Genomic DNA, 25,576 nt, shown 5'->3' on the forward strand with positions numbered 1-25,576 from the left:
CAGCGTGAAGCTGCTCTGGGTTACATGGACGAATCAATCAACCAGCATGTATTAAAATCCTAGTAGATGGAAGGCGATATGGTAAAGGCTGGAATGCCACAGGGGAAAGCAGAACTGGTCATCTCCCCAAGGAGCTAGCAGAGCAGACGAGGAGCAGGCAATATCAGCTGGGATCAGGACAATGACGCAGGAAGGAAATTTTGAAGGAAATCAGGGATCCCCAGAGGAGAAGGAGAGCTGAGAGCACATCCCTGGGGTGGGGGAAAGAGCCTGGCAGCTGATGTGTGGTCGGCAAGGACCAGGAAGGTGGCCCGCTTCCCTGGACTTCAGAGTTTGTGGAGGGCAATAGGGAGAGGTTGTCTATAAGGCCTGGCATTTATAAATAGTCCATAAAAACCAAGGAAAGCTAGGGGCTCCCTATGGCAAGGCAATGACGCTAAGAATAGCAACAGTATTGTCATTTTACATGGAAAAAAATAGCCTTCCATGATTAAGTGGAAAATAAATAGAAAACACAAGAAAAACAAAAACATTGACCAGCTTCTATGACTATTTTTATGAGAAAGAAATCCCTGCCAGTAAATGTGATTAGCACATGCAGCTCTGGCCATTGAGGGTTTGTTTGAAGCACACGAGGTAGAAGAGGCAAACAAAGGGCCCACAGAAACCTTGTGGGATGACATTTCCATTTCCATTTGTGCTAGCACATTGCATGTTTTAGTAAAACATCATATGAAGACATAATCAACATTTGCTGAATTAAGTTGAGAACAAATTCCTACTTTGTGAGTAGCATTTGGTGATATATTAATAACAAAATACATCTGATATGAATATGTAGTAAATTTACAAAAACAGCACACACAGCCTCCTCCTCCTCCCGAATTCATGATCTGGACTTCAGTTCCGTCACTGGATAAAATTAAACCCTGGGTTACAGAATTCCATTTTCTCCGGCTGGATGCTGGGTTGGGTCCAGGCCTACTTTCTTCATTGATACTGCAATATCAAATAAGTAGTCATAACATTCACACCTGTAAAAGAAGAGCATGGAAAGAGGGAGCTCAAGGGATCTGGAGAAACCTTGCACTAGTGACCTACTTGTGTCTCCTCTTAGCCTCCAGTTTGCCTCGGCTTGCTTTCTAATACATCTTTTCCTTCTGATCGTTGGGCAGTACTCGGGCCCCACATGTGAAACAGGAACATGCTTTGGGACCGGTACCTTTGTCTCGGCCTACACGGGTGTGTTTCATCCGTCACTGTGGCCAATGTGCCCTGGGGGCCCCCATTCTAGTGATCCCTTCTCCACATGTCACTAGGCTGGTCCTCTAAAGTAGGTGTGTCAAACTCAAACAGAACAGATCCTCACAGGCAGCATAGCAACTTAGAACAAATTCACATTATCTATGTTGTATTCACTTTTTTTATTTGCTTCATTAAACATTTCCCAATTCTATTTAATCTGATTCAGGCTGCACTGGGGAGTTTTACAGCACATAGCAGGCCTTGAGCTTGATAACTCTGCTTAGACAAAGCCTGTTGCTGAGGCTGTACCTGAAACCCTGTGAGTCTGGCAGGACTGGCCAGAAATTGCACTCTACTGGCAGAGCCCAAGAACCCAAGGTTACTGCCATGCTATTTCAATAGAGCACCTGAGCAGGGCCAGAGAGAGAGGCCCCCATCACTCTAGGTGGAGCTTCGATGGACAGATGGAAAGGCATGGACAATAATAGCACAAGATGAGGAGGCACGAAGGGGTAAAGATCATGGAATAACTGAAGGACAGAGAATGTACAGGGGATGGGAGCTTCAAAGACCTGGCAAACACCTACTGGTATGATGTATACATGGACCAGAAATATGGCAGAAGGAATGCCGATTTAAACAAGTTCAGATAGGAATTCTCCACTCCTTGACTTTTTTTTTCCCACACAAAACATCTCTGATCTGCCACCACTTTGCCTCTTCACCTTCCAATTCCTTTCGGTAGTGAGGAGGACAAATCATGGCTCAGAGATATGAGGACGAATGTTTGAAATTTAGTTTGTTCCCATTTTATGCAATAACGTGGAGTTAACCATTCTGAGCTTTAAAAAAAAATATTCCCTCCCTCTAAAACAACAATGACAAACAAAAAACCTCAAAGAAACCTTCCCTGGCTCCTAAACACATATATTTATATACATAAACATGTGTTTACATTTATATATAGTTTTAAATGTTATTTCAAAATTTTCAAAATTGTTTGCTTTTCCCATGATATTTCTTCCGGAAGGATGCACTACTGGAATGTAAGCTTTGGTAGGTCCTACTAAGATCAAATGTGACCTTTGGAGAAAGTCCCAGGAAAGCAGTGATGGTGATATCCTCATCAGTATCATCTGAAGATCAGACGAGGTTTTGAGAAGATCATCATGGTTGGTCATGGGTAAGCAGATTTGGGGCCACAGCAACTGACAAAGATCATCTATTAAGATGAAAAGGGATTATGGAAGGAGGATCTGCACACCAATGAAATTATATACCCTTGGAAGTATTAAGTGAAATATGTCTTGTTTTTTTTTTTGAAAAAAGGTACACAAACTTTAGATATTTTTCACAAGAAAAGACAAGTACTACCTCCCAAATACTTTGTTTTTGCTATTGTCTTCACATAGTGTTCTTCAATGAATGTAGCAAATCTGATAATTTTTGATTAATGAAAGGCAAACCTCTAAGAATAATGAATTACTTAAAATATTGCACATGAAATTCATTATCCACATATGCTGTGATATGTAAATGGATATTTTAATATAAGCGCTCATTAATTTTTTTCTTGAAGTCTTTTGGGTAATTAATAAGTTTGACTCCGTAAATGAAGTCTGAAATCTAGAACTGGTTAAAGACATCTCAAAGATAAATTAGCTGATAAAACCTTAAACATTCGGCAAATGACCAAGAAGGAAAGATCTATGTCAGAAATGGATGGCTAAGCCTAGAAGAATGGCTGATGTAACTACCCCTGGCCTGGACTTAAGCAACTTAAATTCGGTGGCTTTACAGATGAACTGAGAACTTACCTTACACATGAATATAAAGCATCTGTTTTCAGATTTCCTTTTTAAAATATATACATGAATACATATATAAATATTTTCCCTGGTGAGTTCCCCAAATTATTTTTGATTGTACTCACATGGTTTTAGCTTTCTCCCATGTTTCTCCCCAGACATAGACCCCGTGACGCCTGACTAACACAGCACAGGAATCAGGATATTCATTCATTGCTTGGGCCATTCGTTCTTTGAGGTCCTTTTCCTCAGGTGTATTCTCAATAATGGGGACCACTAACATATCATCGTATCTACAAGAAAAAATAGGCAACATTTTTTCTCAATTTAAACAAGTTACGTTCACTAAGAAAAATTCTAACGTTACTTTACAAGTTGTTTGAGTCAGAGAGACACCGAGTCTTCATCCTTGGGAAGTCACTGCCAAACTCTCTGGAAGCAAGATGTTGCATGTCATTCTGCAGATCTTGCACAAACATCTGCACCAAAATGGGCTTCGGATTTTGGCACTAGTCTGATTTTAAGTGTCAGAAACTTGTAGAGTACACCACAACCCAGCAAAGAAACAATCAAGATCGTACAGGTATTTTCTTTGAAGCACGGATGAGTACAGTATTTTAAAGTGAAGACGGGAAATAATAAATCTGAGATCAGAAACACAGAAAGGATTAGTGATGGAACTACTTATTAAGCAGAAATTTTGAGACGATACAACATTTTCTCCCATCTTGAATTTTTGTAGGATCCAAGGCACCTTGGAGAGATAAATAAAAAATGAATGCTTGCAGCGTTAAGCTTTTCCATCTTTGTGTTGAGTCATTTTCATTTTTGTCTGACTCCCTGGGACCCCATTTGTGTACCCCTGGCCTCATCCCGGGCTCTCTCTCCTGCTTCTTTGTTCCTTCTGAATTATGTTTACTTCCTTATCAATCATCCTTTTATGTGGAAGCATATGTATCATGCTCTTTCCAGGTCCCTGAAGGGCAGGGAGGTATCTCACTTAACGTGTCTAAGCAAGAGTAAAATGCTTAAATCTTACACTGATTACACTGCAATAATAATCTCACATTTATATAAGACTTTTAAGGGTTAAAAAACTCTTTTCACATAACCACCCTGTGAAATAAAGACACCTTGTGTCACTCAATATTTATCTTATGAAGATTATGCCATAAGGAGAATATTATCTCTCCAATGTCAACAATTGGTATAGACATTGAAAAAAGCATAAACAAAAAAGTAAAATTAAACTACCCTATGAAAATAGCTTTGAACACATATATGGCATTCAATAAAAAAATGAAGTTGGTTGTAGAGTGGCACTATGGCGGCTGGCAGGTAATAAAGACCATTCTCCAATTTAAGAACTTGAGGTTTTTGCTGCTTCACAAAAAACTATACACACACACACACACACACAGACATGAAGGTCTTAGTGTTCACAATTTGCTGTGTGAATTTATTAAACCACTGGAGTTCAACTACCCTCAAGTCAGGATAATTTTTAAGGATATTTGGTATAAAGAAATGAAATCTGGAAAGGCACCGGTAATAAAAAATGTAATCTTGTATCACGAAATGCCCAGCTTGCAATGGCATTGTGTATGTGTCCCTCTGTTACTGACATTCAATGTCATTAGATGCATCAAGTGTTAAGAAATATCTGCCGACTGATGCTGAGTGAAGCGAGCAGAACCAGGAGAACACAGTACACTGTAACAGCAGCACTTCGTGATGACCAGCTTTGACAGACTTGGCTCTTCTTGGCAATGCAAGGATCTAAGACAATTCCAAAAGATTCACAATGGAAAATGCTATCCACATCCAGAGAAAGAACTATGGAGTCTGAATGCAGACCGACACATACTATTTTCTTTTTTTTCTTTCATTTTTTTCTTTCTTATGGTTTCTCCCTTTTGTTCTGATTCTTCTTTTACAACATGACTAATGTGAAATGTGTTTAATATGATCATACATGTATATAACCTATATTAGATTGCATGCTGTCTTGGGGAGAGTGGGGTGGAGGGAGGTGGGAAAATTTAGAACTCAAAATCTTATAAATGTTGAAAACCAAAAATAAAATAATTTAAACAAGCAAACAAAAAATAAACATTGCTTCCTCTCATTAAAAAAAAATATCTGCTGATATTCTGTGCCTTGGTAGGGTTTTTTTTTGGGGGGGGAGGGAGGGATGGGAGAAACCTAGGGAGTGGTGTAAGCTTATTTCCAAGAACAACTTAATTGGTGTTGTTCTTCCAGAAAGGTTATATCAACAGAGTACAAGTGTCAGAGTATACAGCAGATCGCAGCAAATGTTAAAAGCTCTGCTATGGGCCACAGTCACAGGCTGTGTGTCTGCCATCCTCAGTCAGAAAGGCTGATCACTGGAAGGCTGGGCACCCTGGGATGAACTTTCTGTTCACAGAAACTCATGTTACCTCATAAAGCATGAGGAACTGTCTCAGTGCTCATGGAGGGCATTCCCACCCCAGTGAAGTCACAGATCTTAGAAGCAGAAAACCTCTTCTGGGAAGACAAGTGGATCTGGAATAAGGGGATCTAAGCTGGAGTCCTGGCACCGCTACTTACCTTAACCTTTTGTGTTTACCTTTGTGATTTCTGACAAATCTCTTAGTCTCAGTTTCCTCATCTGTAAAATGAGGAGGCTGGACTAGATGACCCTGAAGTTTCCCTCAAACTTAAAAATCCATGATTTTTTGAATGACTTCATAAACATGAGGGTGCTATTGAAACATTAGCTCAATGCAAAGAAATCCCCATTGACTCAGCTCCACTGAGAATTTATCTTCAGGCATTTGATGAATGGCATCTATTTTAACATAATTTTACCAAATGAAATAGCTATAATCTAATTTAAAAATGTACTACATTGGATAATAGGAGATGGGGGTTTGAGTTCCAGCTACTCTATAACTCACTATGTGACCTGATGAAAGGCCTTTCTTTTAGTTTTTCCTAATCTGTACACTGAGGGGATTAGACTAGTTTGGAGGTTTTCAACTGAGATTCATGATCTGCTCTCCACTCTGACCCACCCCCCCCTCCACCCTCACCAGGCGGGTCTGTGGACAGATGCCAGGGGGTCTGTGAATGTGGATGGGAAAACTAAACATTTATTTTCACTAACCTCTAACTTTGTGCCTTCCATCAATTACAAATTCAGGCCACAAATCTTCTTCTGAGAGTGGGTACACAGGCTTCCCCTGCCCTGTCTTTTGACATAAGAAAAAGGTCAAGAAACCCTGGACTGCGTGATGACGAAAGTCCTTTCCAGCCCAAAGATTCTATGTGAAACTATGTGACAAGTATTCTGTTTATCAAGGTGAAGAAGAAAGCTAAACCTTCTATACAGGAGGATGTTAATACCTGTAACACCCTCCAGAGGTACACTTTCTGATTCCTTTTATCATCTCCTGATGTGTAATTTTAAACTCCCGTCCTGGAAAGAGAAGGGTGGCCATCACAGCAGCCTTGGAATGAGTATGGATCACTGCTCCTGCTCCTTAAAGCAAAACAAAAGATTTCTGGTTAAAAAATTTCTCAAAAGTTCTATTCTACATCTATCAACAGTTTTTATGTTATTGTTGCTTTTTCTCCATCACATTGAACAAAGAATGAGAAACTCTCTTTAACAAATTAATTGCTCCAATAAAGTTGTTTGTTGTAGGTGCCACTATACTGAAGCAGAGAGGACTGAGCTGACAATTCCTGAAGACCTACTTCCTATAGACCATAGACGGGGCCGAAGGAGGAGGTAAAATTTGTGCTGGCCTTAGCCGGAAACAATTCACTTTCTTTACACAACAGTTGTCAGTCAACAGCTGAGGACTGCATCAAGTCATATTCTTGGCACTACTCTAATTCCTTTTCCCAAGCATAAAAATAATCAATAGGCAATAATGCTGCCTGAAAATAGCTATAGAAACATATCCTTTATGTCACACAACTATTGCAGTAAACCATGTTATGAATAACTCTATCACTAGGGTTGGAAAAGTGCTCTAATTAGAAACCTGCATTTTCGAATTATCCTCCAGATTAAGCCTTCTCAGGTCTGTTGTCCACAGAAATTCATAATAACCAAAATCTGACAGTCGATTTTAATTCCCAAGACTAAAACCTGCAAAATTTCATAAGTCTTTAAGTCACCAATGAGCTCAGAGATTGATTCTCTTCTATGAGAGAGCTTCTTCTGGCAGAACTGGTTAAAGGACCTCCTCAAAGGAGGAGCTGGGCTTCAATTATATTTCCAGGTGAAATTATAGCTCCCTAGAATAACCAGGTCAGAGGATCCTTTGAGTCTACCTTTGCACATAAAAGGTATGGAGAGCAAATTCAAAAGACATCTTTTGAAAGTTTATGCCTTCACACCTAATGCCCAAATTACAGATCAATCTTTTTTTTCCTTCCCCAGATCAAGTAATCTTTGAGTCAAAGCATTTCCTGCATACCTCTCATAGTGTAGGCATTCATAAAGAGAGGCGTACACTGGCTTTTCCTTAGATTCTTGTATGGTGGAGGTCCACTGATGTCCTGCTCATTTATATCACAAACAAACATATCTTCAGGCTGTTGGAAGGAAAAAAAATACTCAAATTTTTGTTGTTTTGGGGAAGTATTTCTGTTGTATATGGAAGTGATGATAATATATTTCAAAGGTATATATAATAAAAGTAATCATGCTTCTGTTTTCATCAAATTTAACTCCTGAATTTAGTCCACCAACCTCCCAGCCATAGTCTATAGATTTAACCTCAAATCTACTTTTCCTTATCTATGAATCTCTATTTCAACAACGATGAACAAAAAAAAAATGAGTACTAGGAAATCTCTACTTAAAATGAAGCAAAGCTGACTTTCCAAAATTTCAGTCTGCTCTCTGCCTCTGAAGTCTTGCTGATTATCTGAAGATAGAGACAAAGAGAAATGACAAATTTTAAAATCCAGCTCGAGATCTGTGATCCTAAATATGCAGAGACTGCACAAGGGGAGTCAATAAACTCAGGCGAACGTGTGATGAATTTATATTTAAGAAATCCAAAGAAAACAAGAAAACATTCTATTTCTTTATTCTTTTATAATAGAAGCTGGCAGAACTGGAACTCAAAAACTGGCCATCTCCCAGTGAACCTTAGTAAGGCATACTTTACATAAAGAACTATTCTTGAAGCTTGAGCTATCAGGACCATAGCACTTCTGAAGAAAGTGTGTTTTTCAGTAAGGACTTATCAGGACATCTACAAACATCCCATTGATGAAATAACCTCCTTTCTTATTTTTGGTCAAGATGGTCAAAAATTGATCCTCTACTGGGGCCTGGGGTACAGAGTTAACATGTATATACATGTGGACTGGGCTACTATTATGTGACAGAGAGAACTTTTACCTATTAAGTTTTATTTGTTCTTTTTGCAACTAGAGTTCAGGTTTTACTTCTCGATTCAGTAGGATGGAATAATCTTGTTAAACATCTACACCAATTCCTCTAATTACAGAAATGTCTTCTATAAAGAAATCAGAAGTAAAGCTTGCAGGGATTTTACTCATTGCTGTCTTTAAGCAGAAGCCAATTGCCAATGGGCTGAATAACCGTGCAGGAGGTGTAATGGGCTTAAACACAGGTCTTAGATATTTTAGGCTATTTGAGAAAACAATCTAGCATAACTCTTATATTGCTGAAAATGGCACTAGAAAGTGCAACACAAATGTATATTCACAGATCTATCATTATTCTGATCTCAAAATGAGATGTTCCCTTTTGTCTACTAAGGAAGGAAGAAGTTTCAAAATGGTAATGATATATAAAGCATACTCACCACAAAACACACAACTAGGCATGGACACAGTACTCAATATAGCTACTTTTTAATTTTTAGGCAAGGACTCAAAGACCTGAGAGGAGTCTTAGAAATCAATCAGACCAACTTTCTTATTTTATTACTTTTAGTTTCTGCCCCATAGGTGGTCCTCTACCCAAATTAAAGTTTAATTACTCGTATTTCTTAAAAGATTTTGCAAAACAGAGATACTGACTTGCTATTTCATATGCAAATAATGAAATTTAATATATGCTTAATAAATTCAACACAGACTCTCTAGTGTTGTAGATCCCTCCTTCCACCAATTATTAAGGCAATTACTGATTTGTTGTATGCTCTTTTAATTTTATTTTTATTGGTAACTATATCTTCTTTCTTCCCCCTTACAAAGCAAGACATTTCTTATGACAAAATTTAAAAGAGGAGAAAAAAATTATTCACCCTTTCCCCTCCCCGCAAAGATGGCAGGGAAGTATATATTCTTAACTCTTCTCCAGCTTGGTCATTATAATTACATGACATTTAATTTTGGCTTTGTCTTGTTTTCTTTCCATTTGCCCTGTTGTAGTCACTGTGTATGTTTGTTTTCCAGGTTCTGCTTACTGTACTCTGCATCAGTTCATATAGATTTTTCCATGCTTTTTTGAATTCTTCAATCTGCCACTTCTCATGGCACAGATGTATACTACACTCCACATACATACCATAATTTGTTTAGCCATTCCCTAATTAACAGCCATCTACTTTGCTTCTACCTTTTTCCTAACACAAAAAAGCAATAGGAATACTTTGCTATATAAATCCTTCATTCTTAAGATGAAGAAATGGAAGTCCAGTGGCAAAGTCAGGACTTAATACCATGACAGGGCTTCTGAAGAGTTATATAATAGAACACAAGATATGGCAGACTCTGCCAAACTGGAAATAGAAAGCCTTTGCCATACTGGTCTGGTGACAGAAAGCTCTCTGAAGACCAGGCTAAGTTTAGAGAGGCTCATCATCAGAATGGCCACAGGGGGAAGAATTTTTTGGCTACAGCAACTCTCAAAGACCATTTATTAAACTATGTAGGGATTATTACCTATAGTTATTTAATTACGCTAGTTAAAGTGAGTACCCACACTGAGAAATCCATCGATCTTTTATGTTCCAAGGTAATTTCCTTGGTTTAAAATGATACCTCCATTAATTATTTAAAAAAAAAACTTCTTTAGCAAAAAGTGGAAAGATTTGTGGTAAGAATTATCCCTTTATCTTACCTGAATTCGTTCTTTTTGCACTCCTGATGGAGCTATGTAGATTTCATTGCTGTAATAGGAATCAGAAATTTACATATAACCTCATTTTTTTCTTTTGTGTACATAAAGTTTATCTTTTCATAATCTTGACGTTTAATGTTCTTTGTAGCTTGAAACTCTCTACATATAAAATACCTGGGTATGTAATTGCTTGCAATGCTAAATAAACTATTTTTAAGAAAAAATGATAAACCATTTTGAAGAAAAAATGCCAATCCATTTCACAATCTCAATATTGTAGTTGAGGCAATCTTGTGTACTTGTGTTTAAACATGTGCGATTGTGAGAAAAGCCCTTTAACTTTTAAATGTTAAATAAATGTGTTCTTATTTTGTGTGTGTGTGTGTGTGTGTGTGAATATTTTCCCTTAGGTCTTTGAAAGGTAGCTCAAATCCCACATTTTAGAAACTCAGTGATCAGTTGTCATAGTATGCTCAATAAAAGTGATTCACATTTGAAACTTTAGCAATAAGTGGATTTCACACAACGTATTATCTTTCCTTTAATTTTAGTATTGAGAAGGCCTGAAGTGTAAAAACATGAAGTACAGAGACCTCTAGTGAATGGTCTGCTTAACTACTCCTCTATTTCCTGCTTCCTGGAGAAGGGAGAACATTTTCTAGGAAAAAAAACATGGTAATGCTTTGACTATGGAAGAACACTTGTTCTCTGTGTTAGGAATACTTGGAAAAAGCTATCGGGGCTACCTGTGACAGTCACTTCAACGATTAATGAAGCTAAATTTAAAAGTTCCTATGTAGGAATAGTTGTTCCTAACATCTGGCTTCCTTCAAAACCCCTCAACTCCCACCTGCGAAAGGCTCTCCTGGTCCCTCCCATGTTTAGTGTCTTCCCTCTGAGATGACTACCAGTTGACACGGTATGTGTCTTGTGTATATGTAGTCGTTTGCATGCCATCTCCCCATTACAATGGGAGCTCCTGGAGGGGGAGGACTATTTTCTTTTTTGGGGGGGGGTATCCCCAGCACTTAGCCCTGTCCCTGACATACAGCAGGTTCTTAATAAATGCTTGGTGGCTGGATGACTGTAGAACAAGGAACACAGGAGTTTTTTCCCAGGAAAACTGCAAATCCGTAAGCAGACAGGCATACGTTCTATAGACAGAGTTTCACATATGTGGTTTTCAATGCAGATGCTGTTGAGTAACAAAAAATACAAATTTATTTAAAGCATTTAATACTATAACTACTTTTGTGTGTGTGTCTTAATTTTTTTTAAAGCTAAGAAATCCAAAAAATCTGGAATCACTGCTGTAGTAGAAAGATCACTCAATCTGGCATCAAAAGGACTGGGTTCAAATTTTGGCTCTGCTACTTATTAGCTGTTTAACTTTGGGCAAAAAACTTCCCTTCTCAGGACCCGCATTTTCTCATCCGTAAAAAGAGGAGAGTGACCTCTGCCTACGGTTCCTACCAACACTCCATCCTCTGATACAAAGGGGTAGTTTTTTTTCTCTTCTTTTGTCAATCACTAGCTAGCAATAATGCTAGCTCCTTTATTCTTCCCCCAACCCTGCCCTTACCTCTCAATTTAAAAAGAAGAAGGAAAAAAAGCCCTTGTAACAAATAAATAAAATCAAACAAAATAAATCCACACAGTGGTCATGGTTGAAAATCTGTTTCTTTCTGGACCTGGAGACTGTCACCTCTGAGGTAGCAGGCAGCCCAGGAAATCACCAGGGTGCTAAAGATGCGGCTAGCCACTGCTTTCATCAGACTTCTTAAGTTTTTCCAGCTTATTTCTTTTCGTAAAGTTGTTTCTGTCCTCTTCATTCTGTGTGAGTTCATACAAATCTTCCCAGGATTCTCAAAAATCACCTTTTTTTTTTGCCAATTCTTAAGGTACAACAATATTTCATTTACACATCATAATTTGTTTAGCCATTCTATAATTAGTGGGCACCCCCTTGGTTTTTCAGTCTATAAATATTTTTATACATGTGGCTTCTTTTCCTTCAGTGTCTTTGGATGTATAAGCCTAGTAGTGGCTTCCCACACAAGGTCAAAGGGCCTACCTCCAAACTGCCTATCAGAGAGGTCTGACTGATGCACACCTGATCCACGAGTGCAGGAGTGCACCTCCCCACACAGACGCTGGTTAACAACTGTTATTTTCTCTCCTCATCATCTTGGCCGATCCGATGAGGGTGAGGCATGAGTACAGTGGAGCCAGCTCATTCCAGCTCAGGAGAGACAACTGTTAAATGATCAGTGTGAGTGTGTACGCCTTGGAAACTGTCAAATGATGTAAGTCAGGATTTGCTCTATTGTTCTGTTGGTTGTGTGGTCTTAAGAAAGTAATGGAGACGCCGTTAATAAAGCAGGTGAAATGTAGAAGTGCACTGTGGGTACGTCTTCTTCCCCGAACGGTCAGCTGTTAAATACTTACCAGCACACCCCTTGTGGGAGGTGAACCTGAGCTGTGTTTTTTATTTTTCTTGCTATTAGTGATTTGCAGCATTTTTTTTCACATGGCCACTGAAAGCAAGAATTTCATTCTTTCAAAGTTCATATATAATTCAAATCAATTCAGTTTACACCTAGTTCATCTGACTTTTTTCTGAGAAAGTTGCTGGAAGGATTATTTTTTTTCCAAATAAACTATTTCCATTCTAATTTTTAACTGCATTGATTTTGTTTGTGCAGAAGGTTTTCAATTTATATGGTCAAAAGTGTCTGGAGTCTGCAGATTGAACCATTTTATTTTCTCTCTCTTTTTTGTTTTTTCTTTCCCTTTTGTTCTGATTCTTCTTTCACAACATGACTAATGTGGAAATATGTTTAATGTGACTGCACATGTATAGACTATATCAGATTGCATGCTGTCTTAGGGAAAGAGGTGGGAGAAAAAAGTTTAGAACTCAAAATTTTAAGAGTGAATGCTGAAAACTAAAAAAAAAAGAAAAACAAAAGAACAAAAAAAGTGTCCATTTTCTATCTTGTGATCCTTTCTGTCCCTTCTCTGATCAGGAACTCTTCTCTATCTGTAGCTGTGAATTCTCTCCTCTGTTCTTCTAACTTGCTTATACTTTTGCCTTGATCCTCCCTGTTTCGCCTTACAAGACATGGAAGCAATTCTAAAATACTATCTATAGGACAATAACCTGATATGCGCTAGGTCTTTCCTTGCTAAGTGAGATACATGAAGTTTTGGGAACGGACCCAAATAAAGAATGAAGCTGTCTGTGAGTAAATAGCCCACAAAGTAAAAAAAAAATCTTGGTATCATTATTCTGTTCATTCAAGCTATTCAGTAGGTGAAATCTGACATTACTACTGTTCTTTCTCATATGGAAAGCTGTCTATATATTTATAGACTCTGATTTTCTAAGATTAGTTAAATAGTTTTAGAAAAACTTAACTTCACACTAAGAATACTCCATATAAAAATACAAAGGTGACAGTACTTTAATTTTAGAAGGAACCACTGGCCAAGTGTTGGGGAAAACACCAAAACTAAAGTGTAGTTTTCCTCTGTGCAATAAGATATTACTAAAGGAAAAACAATACAGCAGGCAGGGTAACAGAAGTCTGAAGTCATAATCTGTTTATACTCAGAGGTTTCTCTTTCCTCATGTATTTTCTGAGCATTTAATAGCTATTTTTAAACCCCTTTATTCCTAAATTAGCTCAGTCACTGGTTTAGTGCCTGCTAGCATATGGGCTTGGGATAATCATTTCAATAACTGTATTTCCAGGTAACTTTGCATAAATATCAAGAAGGCACTGTGAAAATGTAAAGTACTACTTACTTTATGAGGTGACCTGCTGTAATACAAAGATGACTAGACTTGGAGACAAAGGACATGGTTTTGAATCCCAGCTCCACTTCTAGGCTTCCCTAGTCACTTTTCTTCCCTGGGCCTGTAAAGAGGAGTAAAATGGAAGGTCCCTTTTCACTCTCAAATTCTATGGCTAACAATGTGGCCTGGGCAGGCTGACTACTGAATAAAAGCCTGGCTTTTACTTGGTCCCTCTGCTCCTCTGTCACTGCCTTTACAGTTCAGTCTCTCCTGGAACCTTGTCTTCAAAAGCACTTTTTCTGCTGCTTCTAAAAACACGGTGCATGGGAGTCACACTCTTGGGACTTTTTGCTGTGAGATGTTTATAAAGTGCTAGTGCTTACCATATAGTAGGGAAGAGCTTGAACTTTTTCTTAAAAGGCATGTAAGTAGTGGAAAGTGTTTATAAATTTTAAAATCAATAAATAATATCAGAAGCTCAGAGGCTGGTTTAGCTTGTCAGCACGGTGCTACTGGGCTGTTAGGTTAGTTTCAATTTATTTCAAACACAAAATTTTAAAAGACTGAATTTGAACCAAAAGCCTAAGAAAGTCATACAGATTAAAAATGTTGACAAATACATCAGCATCTTTGGGGTTCATGGCAAGGTTAATGTCAAATGCTGACAAACATCATCACTGTGCCCCATAAGTCTGCATTCTAGCAGGTACCGTGAAGGGATGTAGCAAAATTAGAGATTCGTTTCCTACTTCGACCTCTAGGGGGAGCTGTGCAACCATTTACCGGCCCAGTCTCAGGGACATCGGGTTGACTAAAGTGCTAAAAAAGGGCTCAGATTTAAAAGCCTCCTGTAGCAGGAGTTTGTGAGAGAGTTCAACGGAGGGCCCTGGTGACACGGAAAATTAAGAGAAGTGAGGCTTCTGCTGGCAGAAAGCAAACTCCTTCATAATGCATCAAAAAACCTTACTTCCTACAAATTTCACCTGTGCCTCAGGCGTATCTGGGCATTTCTTCCAAAGGCAGTTTGAAGAGACTGGTTTCAATGGGTTTTGGTAAAAGAGATGTCTTACTAGGCAAATGCAAAGCACATTTCTACACACACACACGGCAGCTTTCTAAAATTATGTGATGGATACCATTTAATAATGTAACAATACTGGCGAGTCAGGACATCTGTTACCGTGACATTGTCACAACTGCCCCTCCGTGGACTATGCCACAACATGGACTACAAAATATCGTCCGAGTTAAGTCACGTGTGTCCCATTAGATTCACAGTAAAACCACAGGCTTATTCAGTCAATGAGCATTTAGTGATGGGTGGGGAGGGTGGAGGAAGGTCCAAGAGGTTGGGAGAATGACACATCTTTGAAAGAGAGGTGAGATGTAGACAGTGTTCAAGCAAAGGCTGGTCAAACAGTGTGGAAGAGAGCCAGGACTGAACATGTCACAAATACCTTGTAAGATGTGCATCCAAAAGGAGGAGGAGGTCAGTGTCCAGTCACCAAAGGGTTAAGAAGATTCTTTTTTTTTCCCTTCTCTTTCTTTCTTTCTTTCTTTCTTTCTTTCTTTCTTTCTTTCTTTCTTTCTTTCTTTCTTTTTAAGGCAATTGGGGTTAAGTGACTTTCCCAGGGTCACAAGTGTTTGGTCTGAGGTCGCATTTGAACTCAGGTGCTCCTGACTTCAGGGCCGGTGCTCTATCCACTGCACCACCTAGCTGCCCCCAAGAAGATTCTTAATGACCAAGAAAAGGCTATTGACTTGAGTAATAAAGAGATCATCAGATCAGCAGTGTCAGCCAGGCAGCAGGCATGGAAGCCCAACTGCAAAGGGATACTTGTGGAGGGAAGAGGAAGTAAGGACGTGAAGGCGAGGGTAGTATAGATGGAAATGCGGCCCTGGAGGGAAGATGGTCAAGAGAACCCCTTAATAAGAGAGACTGAGGAGGGAGCTACCGCAGAGGCTTCGCCCAAGTCCTAAACCTGACCCACCAAATCCTTCTACAATATTCTCCAGACTGTGCTTGTCTACTTAAGATGGGAAACTCACTACCTTGAATGGCCATCCAAATAATTCTGAAAATGTAAGAACCTTGAATTTTCACAATTTCTTCTTTATACTGGATGGAAATCTAGCTTCATTTAGTATTCCCTACAATACTTAGTAGAGCCTTGCCTACAGGAGGCATTCTATGAATATCCACAGGATAGATTAACTTCTTCAACTCTGGTTCTCCAAGGATTAAAGATCGAGTTCTTGATGTGAAACTAGTGGACAAAGAGCTTCCTTGGAAATTTAATCAGCATTTTTTATACTCTGTGTCCCTTTTGTTTGCGCGTTATTTCTTTCTGTTATGGAACCACATGTGCATAGCATACACATAAAAGGGATTCTGCTGGGCACGTGATGTGGTGGGTGCCTTGTGGAATATGCACATGGCTGGATTTCAAAACTGAAATCAGTCAATTAACTTACCCATGCTTCAAGCTAATTCCTCCTCCAGTGCCAGTGACCCAGCCCAAATGGTAAAACTGTCTACAGAGCTCTGGAATCAGATTTCTTGGATGCTCCTTGTCCTTGGAGAAAGAGGGAGAGGGAGAAACTATTTTTATAATCATTCCATCACGTTCTGTTATGTAGAAAATAGTGTACAATACTTCACAGTTCCCTTACTGAATCTTCCTGGTGCACTTTATCTTTATGTAGAGTTTAGTGGCCCCTTTTGTTATTATTATTATTATTATTATTTTTTTAGGCAATTGGGGTTAAGTGACTTGCCCAGGGTCACACAGCTAGTTAAATGTCTCATATTTGGTCTGAGGCTGGATTTGAACTCAGGTCCTCCTAACTTCAGGGCCAGTGCTCTATCCACTACACCACCTAGCTGCCCCATAGTGGCCCCTTTTGTATTAGAGTTTCATCCCACTGGTCTACGGCACCATCACCATTCTAGTGAGCCACTGCAGTATGTACCTCAGTTTCATTTTGACTCCTCCTCCCTCTTTACCCTACACATCCAACCAGCCAAGACAATTAACTTCTTCCTCCACAAGATCTTTCCCACCCGTCCTTTTCTTTCTGCTTCCAAGCCACCACCTTGGTTCAAACTATTTCTTAATTAGCCCCGCTGCCCCAAATTTCACCCTCTTTCTAATCCATCCTCCACACAGCTGCAAAAATGATTTTTCTAGAGTGCTGGTCTAACCATGTAGCTCCCCTACTCAAACCCTAGTGGTTCACTACTGACTCTAATATCACACATTTTTATCTCTTCCTTTTAAAATGTCTACTTTTTCATAAGTTTTATAATATGCATAACTATCAGTACAACATTACTATACTGTATACAATTTATAAATAAATATATGCATAGTCAAGGTGAGTGCTTTTTTTTTTTACTGATAAGGGTGACTTCTCAAAAATATCTGGAAATAAACCTCACAGTCCATGGACCGTGGAGCTCTTTAGGAGATGTTCTTACTCATTCTTCAGTTAGAAATTTAATTTCCCACACAGGAGTAACAATTTTGGTAAGCAGATCTGTAACCTAAATAAATGTGGCAGATATGGTAGATTGAAGGAGGAATGTGTATGGAAGAAAGCCATGGGTGGGACCTGTCTCACAGTGAGAAAGGACTGACGAGTCAGGAAAATTATGACAATGGCATTCTAGAGTCATTTAGTGTAGTAGCAAACAACGCTATACACCTAAATAGCTCAAGTCAGTAGGAGAACTCATTTACATTGACTATAGGTCATAAGAAAAATTCAAATTGTGACCTCTGTGCTTTAAGAAAATAATGAAGTGTTAATAAAATTTAGGATTAAAATTAAGTGGTTCAGTAGCTTGGAAAATTAATTAATTGCAACACTGAATTCCAGGATGGATGGATAGGGATAGGGATAGGGATTAGACCATATTTTCCACACCTCGGTTCATTCTAAGCTCTTGACAGAAACAGTAGGACCATGTCACAGTTTCCCATGTCATCTCTGTAAGTATCTTCCTTCAAGGGTCAATCAGTCCGGGTGATACCTTCTTTGTGAAGCCTTCCTGAGGCCTCTCCAGATGCTGGAACTCTCTCTCTCCTAAATCTATCTTGTAATATACTTATTAGTGTCCATGTTTCACCCTGTAATAATAATAATACTAAGTAGCATTTATAGAAAGCATCAAGGTTTAAAAGAACTTCACAGTCAGTGGTCCTCAGGGAATTCACAGTTACAATGTCCTTTGGCTTCCCCAATACGAAACATTTGTATGGGAGCAAATTAGGATCTCTTGATGTTTTCAGAACATTTCTATAAACTACTATTTTTACATTCTAGGTATCACATTGAAAGGTAACCATTCCATTAATAGTTAATAATAATGATGTTATAAGTTCATTCAAGTGTTGTGAGGGACAGCTAAAGTCATCAATACAAAAGACTGTTGGGAAATAAAAACCAAACTACCTTCATTCTTAAAAAATAATAATAGCAACTCACATGCAAACAACCCTTGAAGGTTTGAAAAGTGTTTTCCTCACAACAACGCTGTGAAGTAAGTCATACAAATACTATCATTTTACAGATGGACAATGACCTGGGAGGTTAGATGTTTTGAGCATAGATCACATAAGCTAGTAAGTTTTGAAGGCAGAATTTGAACCCTGATTGCCTAACTTAAAGCTCAGCACTCTACACATTGCTACATGGCTCACAGCACAGTGCCTGGCATATATCAAGATCTTAATAAATGTTTTTTGACTGACATTGTATTATGCCTAATACACATATACTATATTACATTTAATGTCGAATCCCCAAATTTCTAACATTAACATTAACCAAAGGAATTTTCTTACTAACTGGGCTTAAAAAGTTTTTACCTACGTATTTAATCTGAGAATTCAGTGACACTAAATGAACAAATCTGTAATACATATCACTAAATTGACACCAAAGGAATCAAACAGGCAATAATACGTCAGGTCTAGCGAATCAATTAAGGAAGGCACATCTTATTGTTCTCAAACTTTCTGGTCTTGGGTCCCCTTTGTACACCTAAAAATTATTAAGGCCTGCCTCCCCTAAACCCAACTTTTTCTTTATGTAGGTTACAGCTCTCAATATTTACTGTATTAGAAATGAAAATGTCTTAATATTATTATGAAAACAGTTTTGACCTCCTGGATGGGCTGACCAGGAGGCCCTGGACCACACAGTGAGAAAGTCCAGTCAAGGAAGACTGAAGAACGAGGATAGCAAAGATTCCAGCAGCTCTGAGGTGTGATCTCTAGTACTCCCTTGCTGTGGGCTGTGGATAATGTGGCCCATTAGGGTGAATAAGTGTTTACTTATAGAGAGGTAATGAAAAGGTGCTTTACTTCTAGGGCTATATCCCAAAGAGATCATACAAATGGGAAAAGGACCCACATGTACAAAAATATTCATAGCAGCTCTTTTTTGTGGTGGCAAAGAATTGGAAATTGAGAGGATGCCCATCAGTTGGGGAATGGCTGAGCAAGTTGTGGTATATGAATGTAATGGAATACTATTGTGCTACCTGGGAAGACTTGTATGGTCTGATGCTGAGTGAAGTGAGCAGAACCAGGAGAACTTTGTACACAATAACAGCCACGTTATGGGATGACTAGTATTGTTAAACCGAACCCTTCTCAGCATTACAAGGATCTAAGACATCTCCAGAGGCTTCGTGATGGAAAATGCTGTCCACATCCAAAGAAAGAATTATGGAAGTTGAATCGCTATCACTTATTTTTACCTTCTGCTGAGTTTTGTGTCATCTTTCTGATAGTTCCTCCTATTGGTTTTAATTCTTACTTATAACTTCACTAATGTGAAAATATGTTTAATAGGAATGTAAATGTAAAGCCTATATCAGATTGTGCGCCATCTTGGGGAGGGTGGGGGGGAGGAAAGGGGAAAAAATTTTCAATTCAAAAGAATTTGGAAGTGATTGTTGATAAATCAAAATAAATTAATAAAAAAAGGTGCTTTATATTAAAGGTATAAGCAGAAGGGTCAAGCACTTCACAGACATTTAAAAACTGTTTAAAATGTACTTTTCTGTAAATTAGGTTTAATTTTTAGTCATAATGAAAAATTTTTTAAAATAAAACTCATTTTCCTCAGATGGCAGAAGTAGGCATATATATATATGTATAAATATATATAATAAAGATATATAATACTCTAAGAAAAATTTATATGTGAAAATAGAATACTGAAACACAGAATCTTAAGAGTTAAGAGGGGCCTTAAAGCTCATCTAGCTTAATCTTTGCTCAATTTCCCCTCAAACATCCATCCTGTGAAAGGAAATACTTAAAAGTGAAAACAACATAATTACTTAAAAAAATTAACACAGAAACCATGCTGAAATACTGCAGCTAAATGTTTTTGCTCTCCAGCCTATTTAAAATGTATGATGGTAACATAACAAATTTCTACAGAAATGGTTTGCTCATCTTTTTTCAAATTACCAAAGATGAATTTACCCTTAATTGGACTGAAAGTAATTCATGTGCTTTGGAATTAATGATGCTAGAGAACCATAAAATATGGATTTTTAAGATCTAGTGAATGATGTTTTATATTCCTGAACAAATTGATGGGAGAAAAAACGAAAGCTTCATCAGCATCTCCAGTCCCTGCTAGTTAGGCAGTGCTATGATGATTTCTAAGTAATACTTTCAAAGAACATCAGTTACTCTTACAATTTAGCACTATTATAGAAACCCAATTTCAAAATACAATTGGAGAAGATGAAATTGTAAATTTCTGCAAAGACATGGTTATTCACTTACTGTGAAAACAGTAACAGCAGCTGACATTTACACATAGCAGACAAAACATTTTTCTCAAAACCATCGATGAGGTAGTACTGCCAACTATTATTAAAGCTATTTTACAGAAGGGGAAATTAAGGCTGAGAAGTCAAGCCACTTGTCCATGGTCATAATGCTCCTAAATGTAGACCCCAGCACTTGAATCCAGGTCTTCTAAATGCAGGGCTCTTTTCATGACAATATGCTTCCTTGCCACATCAACATTTCTCAGGTTAATAATTTTTTTTTTCACATCCAAGGCTGTGAAAAATGCTTAACAATAATTGCAAAACTTTTAAAAAAATTCTAATAAACCTAAAGTTAACTTTTTACATGATCATTTCTGCCAATATTATCCTCCTTTTCAAAACAAAAACCAATGTGACAACCTTTAATAACAACAATAACAAAGTCAGAACTGAACAATGAGCTCCAGGTAGATGATGGGGCCTTGGACTTCTCTGGCAGCACTCCTTCAGGACCCCTTTGGCTCCTCCACCTTCCTTCCCCTCCCCTCTTTTCGGCTTCCTCTTATGTGTATGGAGTCTTCCTCCATTGGACTGTCAGCTCCTTGAAGGCAAGGACTTTTTCTTATTTATATTTGTATGCCCAGCACTTTACATAGTGCCTGGCACACAGTAGGCCTTTAATAAATGCTTATTAAAGTGAACTCCAGATAAATGATACGGTTGACATGGTGACAGTCATTTCAGGTTCCTGGATTAAATGCCTAGAAAATTGTACTGGAAACTCCTGGATTAAATGCCTAGAAAATTGTACTGGAAACTCATAATTAGTCTAATTTACTTCCATGATGTTTCAGCTAGAGCAAAATTCCTACACACACACACACACACACACACACACACACACACACACACACACGAAAACTTAACATCTCCTTTTAGAAATGTTTTATAATGAAGTTTCAGTTGTCATCCAATGAAGCAGTGAACTATTCAGAGAGAGGTCTTTTATTAGTAAAAATTAACAGGCTGATTTTTACAGCTGCTTAAATAAACTGTAGATTTAAAATACGAATGAAATTAATTAAATATAATATTAGAGATAATAGGAAAGTGGAAACTTTTTAAAAGCTGCAAAAGTATTGGATTAATATTAATGAGAAATTAATGGAATAAAAATTCCTGAATTATAATTATTTATAGTAAAATCATACTGGCTCCTTTACATAACACCTTGTTGAAGTTATTTGTATTTCATGTAATTTGCAGTATTTTTAGGAACAAAATATTTTAATTATATACTAAAGGTCCACCAAATTGGCAGAGTTCTGCAGTTTTCAAAATCTGTGAAAGCTATCAATTTGCATAGCAAGTTAAAACACTATAGAAAATGGTGCTGTTCTTCCTTTTATTTTTTCAAATCATTTCAATTATAGCAATTAGTAGACATTAGACAATACAGAAATAAGAACTGATAATACAGCTGTGTTGATGAATTTTGACTCAAATCAGTCATAGCATGAAATGACATTTTCCAAGGAAAATAATCACTGAACAGAAAGAGCCAATACAAAGATGTCTGGTGAAAATGTGGTCATTTAAATTGTTTAAACTGGTAGGTAAACAAAAAATGGTAAAAAGAGAAACACAACGGATGTCAGAAGATCTTGGTTTTTGTCCTTCCTGGTTCTAACACTATGGGCATGTTATAGGGAAAGAGTTCTTAAGCTGGGGTCTGGGAACATTTAAAAAAAAAGTTGGTAAACACATTTCAATATATTTGGTTTCCTTTCTAATCTTATGAATTATATGCATTAAAAACAATATTCGTCAGATTGCCTAAAATGCTCTTGATAACAAAAAAGTTAAGAATCCTCATTATAGGGGAATTCATTTGGCACAAAATTCAGACTAAATGGAGTCTAGTCCATTGCTGGAGGTCTCTTCTACCACTCCAATTCTGTGAAGTTACTTCTCTAGAATGAGGCAGGCTGCGATAAAAAGAGCACAGGACTTGGTTCCAGAGAACCCAGTGTAAGTAAGCTCTGACTTTGCTATGTATTTACTTGTGATGTGCCTTTGTGAAGGGAACCTAAACTCCATGGGCCACTGTTTCCTTTCTGTAAAATAAAGGTCCTAGAAGGTTCCTGACTCTTCTAAACCAGTGATCCATAAACCCTCCTGACCTTTAGCTTAATTATATGAAAAACAAGCCTAATACCGGTTTTCATTTTTTATTGTTACTTCTGCTCATGAAAATACTTCAAAAACTACAAAGCACTGTATAAACATTAGATATGATTCAGTTCCAATCACCTGTTAATGAATATTCTTATCCTCCAACAGCCTGAAACCTTTGGAGAATTTTTATTTTTTAAACTCCTCCCTTCTCCCTTTGATTCCCACATCCAAACACCAAATTCTGTTAATTCTAGTCATCAAGAGTCCTCCATCACTCAGCTTTAACCTGTCTTTCTAGTGTTCTTTCCTACTACTCACTCCCCTATGTGAGCTCTCTGGTTCTGCCAAACTGGCTTATTTATCTGTTGCTGGAGCATTCTTTGTGCATTCTGCCTCTATATTTTTGCTAATGCTATGCCCCTATCTGGAATACTCTTGTCAAAATCAAAATCTTGCCTATTCTTCAAAGTCCAGCTCAAACTTCACCAGTGATGCCAGCTAGAAACTAATGTGGCACTTATTATCCATACAGATCTCATTTGGCATTTATCATATATTACCTTATTACTGTGATAATCATCAAATGTCATTTTAAAAAATCTCCTGTAACAGATATGTGTGCAAAAAGTGAGACATGGCCTTCCCCCTATGGTTTAAATACTTCTGTCAAATAACACATAACTACTAGAAGGGAAGGAATTATTTTTTTATACTGCATGGTACCTCCTAGTGGGCCTAGCAATACAATAACCATTTATTAAGTTTCTATTGTGGGCAGGGCATGATCCCTGCAATTAGTAGGCACTCTAAGGCATCCCCCCAGAGTGTTTCTCTTACGATAATGTGCTTAAATAGGAATATATGAAATATGAGTTCACAGAGACATTGAGACTTCAGCTTCAGGTAAATGTCATGAAACTTGACATGGCTGAGTGTGATGCTACAGAGCTCAAGAATGTTGTTTTTTTTTTTTTTTAGGCAATTGGGGTTAAGTGAGTTGCCCAGGGTCACACAGCTAGTAAGTGTCAAGTGTCTGGTCTGAGAGTGGATGTGAACTCAGGTCCTCCCAACTCCAAGACCGGTGCTCTCTCCACTGCGCCACCCGCTGCCCCAAGAATGTTCTTTGATAAGTCAACTAGCTCCGGGATTATGTGGTCTAGGGCTGTCTGACACAACAGGAGCTACCTAAGAGTTACGTCCCCTTGTGGTTTCTCTCTAGTGAGGCACAGTTTACAGAAGATTACATTGTCAGTAGAATATAATCCAATGTGACACAAATACGTGTTATAGAGTCTAATGACTTAAGATATCAGGACCAAAGACTGGGTCTATCTTTAAGACTGTTCCCTGCCTTTCCAGGCTTCTTACACCTCCCTCTTCAACACACTGGCCTCCTGGCTGTTCTCTCCCTCAGCTCTGGGCAAGCTCTCCAGCTGCCTCCTAGCCTGGAACATTCTCCCTCCTCATCTCCACCCACCACCTTCCCTGGCTTCCTTTAATTCCCAATAAAATCCCCCCTCCTATAGAAAGCTATTCCTAGCTCCTCTTGTCTCTACTTCTTGTCAGTAGCTCTGCTTGGATAGAGCTCTGGAAGACGATGCCTTTCCCAGGATAATCGAGTCACCTGAAATCTTTTACACAAGCTTTGGATTCCGAACTTCCCGACTCCTCAGCCTCCTCTCCTGGCTTCTTATTAGAGAGCTGGAGGTTGGAACACTCAACTCTTCCCAAAGCTTTCCTTTAGAGAAGACAGGATCTGCTGGACTCTGCATCTCATTACTCTCCACTCTGCATCTGCAGTCCTGCTTGGTGTGAACTCCAAAACACCTCAGGGTCATTCCTCCTGCCTCACCCCTCAGCACTCCCCTTTCAGTTTCCTTGTGTGGTCTTCCCCCACTATAAGCTACTGGAGGGCTTAACATAGCTCCCCAGAGCTTAACACAGTGCCTGGTACATAGTAGGTGCTTAATAAATATTTACTGAATTGAATCCTAGTACTTTCTCTTATAATTATTGCCTATTTATCCTGTAGATAACATGTGTGTAATATATCTGTGTGCTTGTTGTCTTCCCTGTTATATTGCAATCTCCTCGAAGGCAGGGACTATCTTTGGCTTCTTTTTGTATCCTCAGTGCCCAGCACTGTGCCTGGTACACAGTAGGTGCTTAATGTTATTTACTGACTGTCAAGCGTGGAAGTGTATTATAGATACAGCATGTCTGAGTAGATAGATTTGAAATGAGGAAGACTGAGGATCGGGTCCTATGTCTGGTGCTTACCAGCGCCACGGGCAAGCCATGTAAGGGAAAGGCATTTGGGAGGAATATCGGATTGATAATCACAATGGTAGTCACGGCTTTCAACCTACATGACTAATTATGATCTAATTCTTTAATTTTAAAAGGATAGCTAGAAAGGCACCACTCCCTTGGGTTTAGAATGGTAGCTTCGAAGAAAGAGCCCCCCAGATGAGACCCAGATGCAGCAATGTAAATTAGTAGAAAAGGCACTAGATTTGAAATGAAAGACCTGAATTCATGTCCTTTCATTCCCATCTTTCCTTTTCATTCATGGGCCTAGAGTGGCGGCTGACTATTACTCCCTCACCTCCAACGTTCCAAGGTTTTCCCTGAAG

At 38.4% G+C, this 25,576-nt stretch overlaps 1 protein-coding gene across 4 annotated transcripts in view; it reads right to left on the reverse strand.

The window, feature by feature from the left end:
- Window positions 1-532: 532 nt before the first annotated feature.
- The window catches only part of APIP (APAF1 interacting protein), a 34,212-nt gene continuing 9,168 nt past the window's right edge, over window positions 533-25,576 (reverse strand). For 3 of the 4 annotated variants that reach the window (XM_020963841.2, XM_020963843.2, XM_020963842.2), the window contains exons 2-7: window positions 16,433-16,533; window positions 10,156-10,204; window positions 7,529-7,646; window positions 6,444-6,579; window positions 3,179-3,346; window positions 533-1,034 (exon numbers count right to left, since the gene is read on the reverse strand). In XM_020963841.2, coding sequence (XP_020819500.1) covers window positions 935-1,034; window positions 3,179-3,346; window positions 6,444-6,579; window positions 7,529-7,646; window positions 10,156-10,204; window positions 16,433-16,533 — 672 coding nt within the window. In that variant the 3' untranslated portion in view covers window positions 533-934. Of the gene's footprint in view, window positions 1,035-3,178; window positions 3,347-6,443; window positions 6,580-7,528; window positions 7,647-10,155; window positions 10,205-13,966; window positions 14,079-16,432; window positions 16,534-25,576 lie in introns of all 4 variants that reach the window. The other variant, XM_078148337.1, reaches the window with a different exon arrangement.

This window comes from Phascolarctos cinereus, unplaced genomic scaffold (genome assembly GCF_003287225.1).
Source record: "Phascolarctos cinereus isolate Bilbo 61053 unplaced genomic scaffold, phaCin_HiC Scaffold_9;HRSCAF=440, whole genome shotgun sequence".
Taxonomy (NCBI): domain Eukaryota; kingdom Metazoa; phylum Chordata; class Mammalia; order Diprotodontia; family Phascolarctidae; genus Phascolarctos; species Phascolarctos cinereus.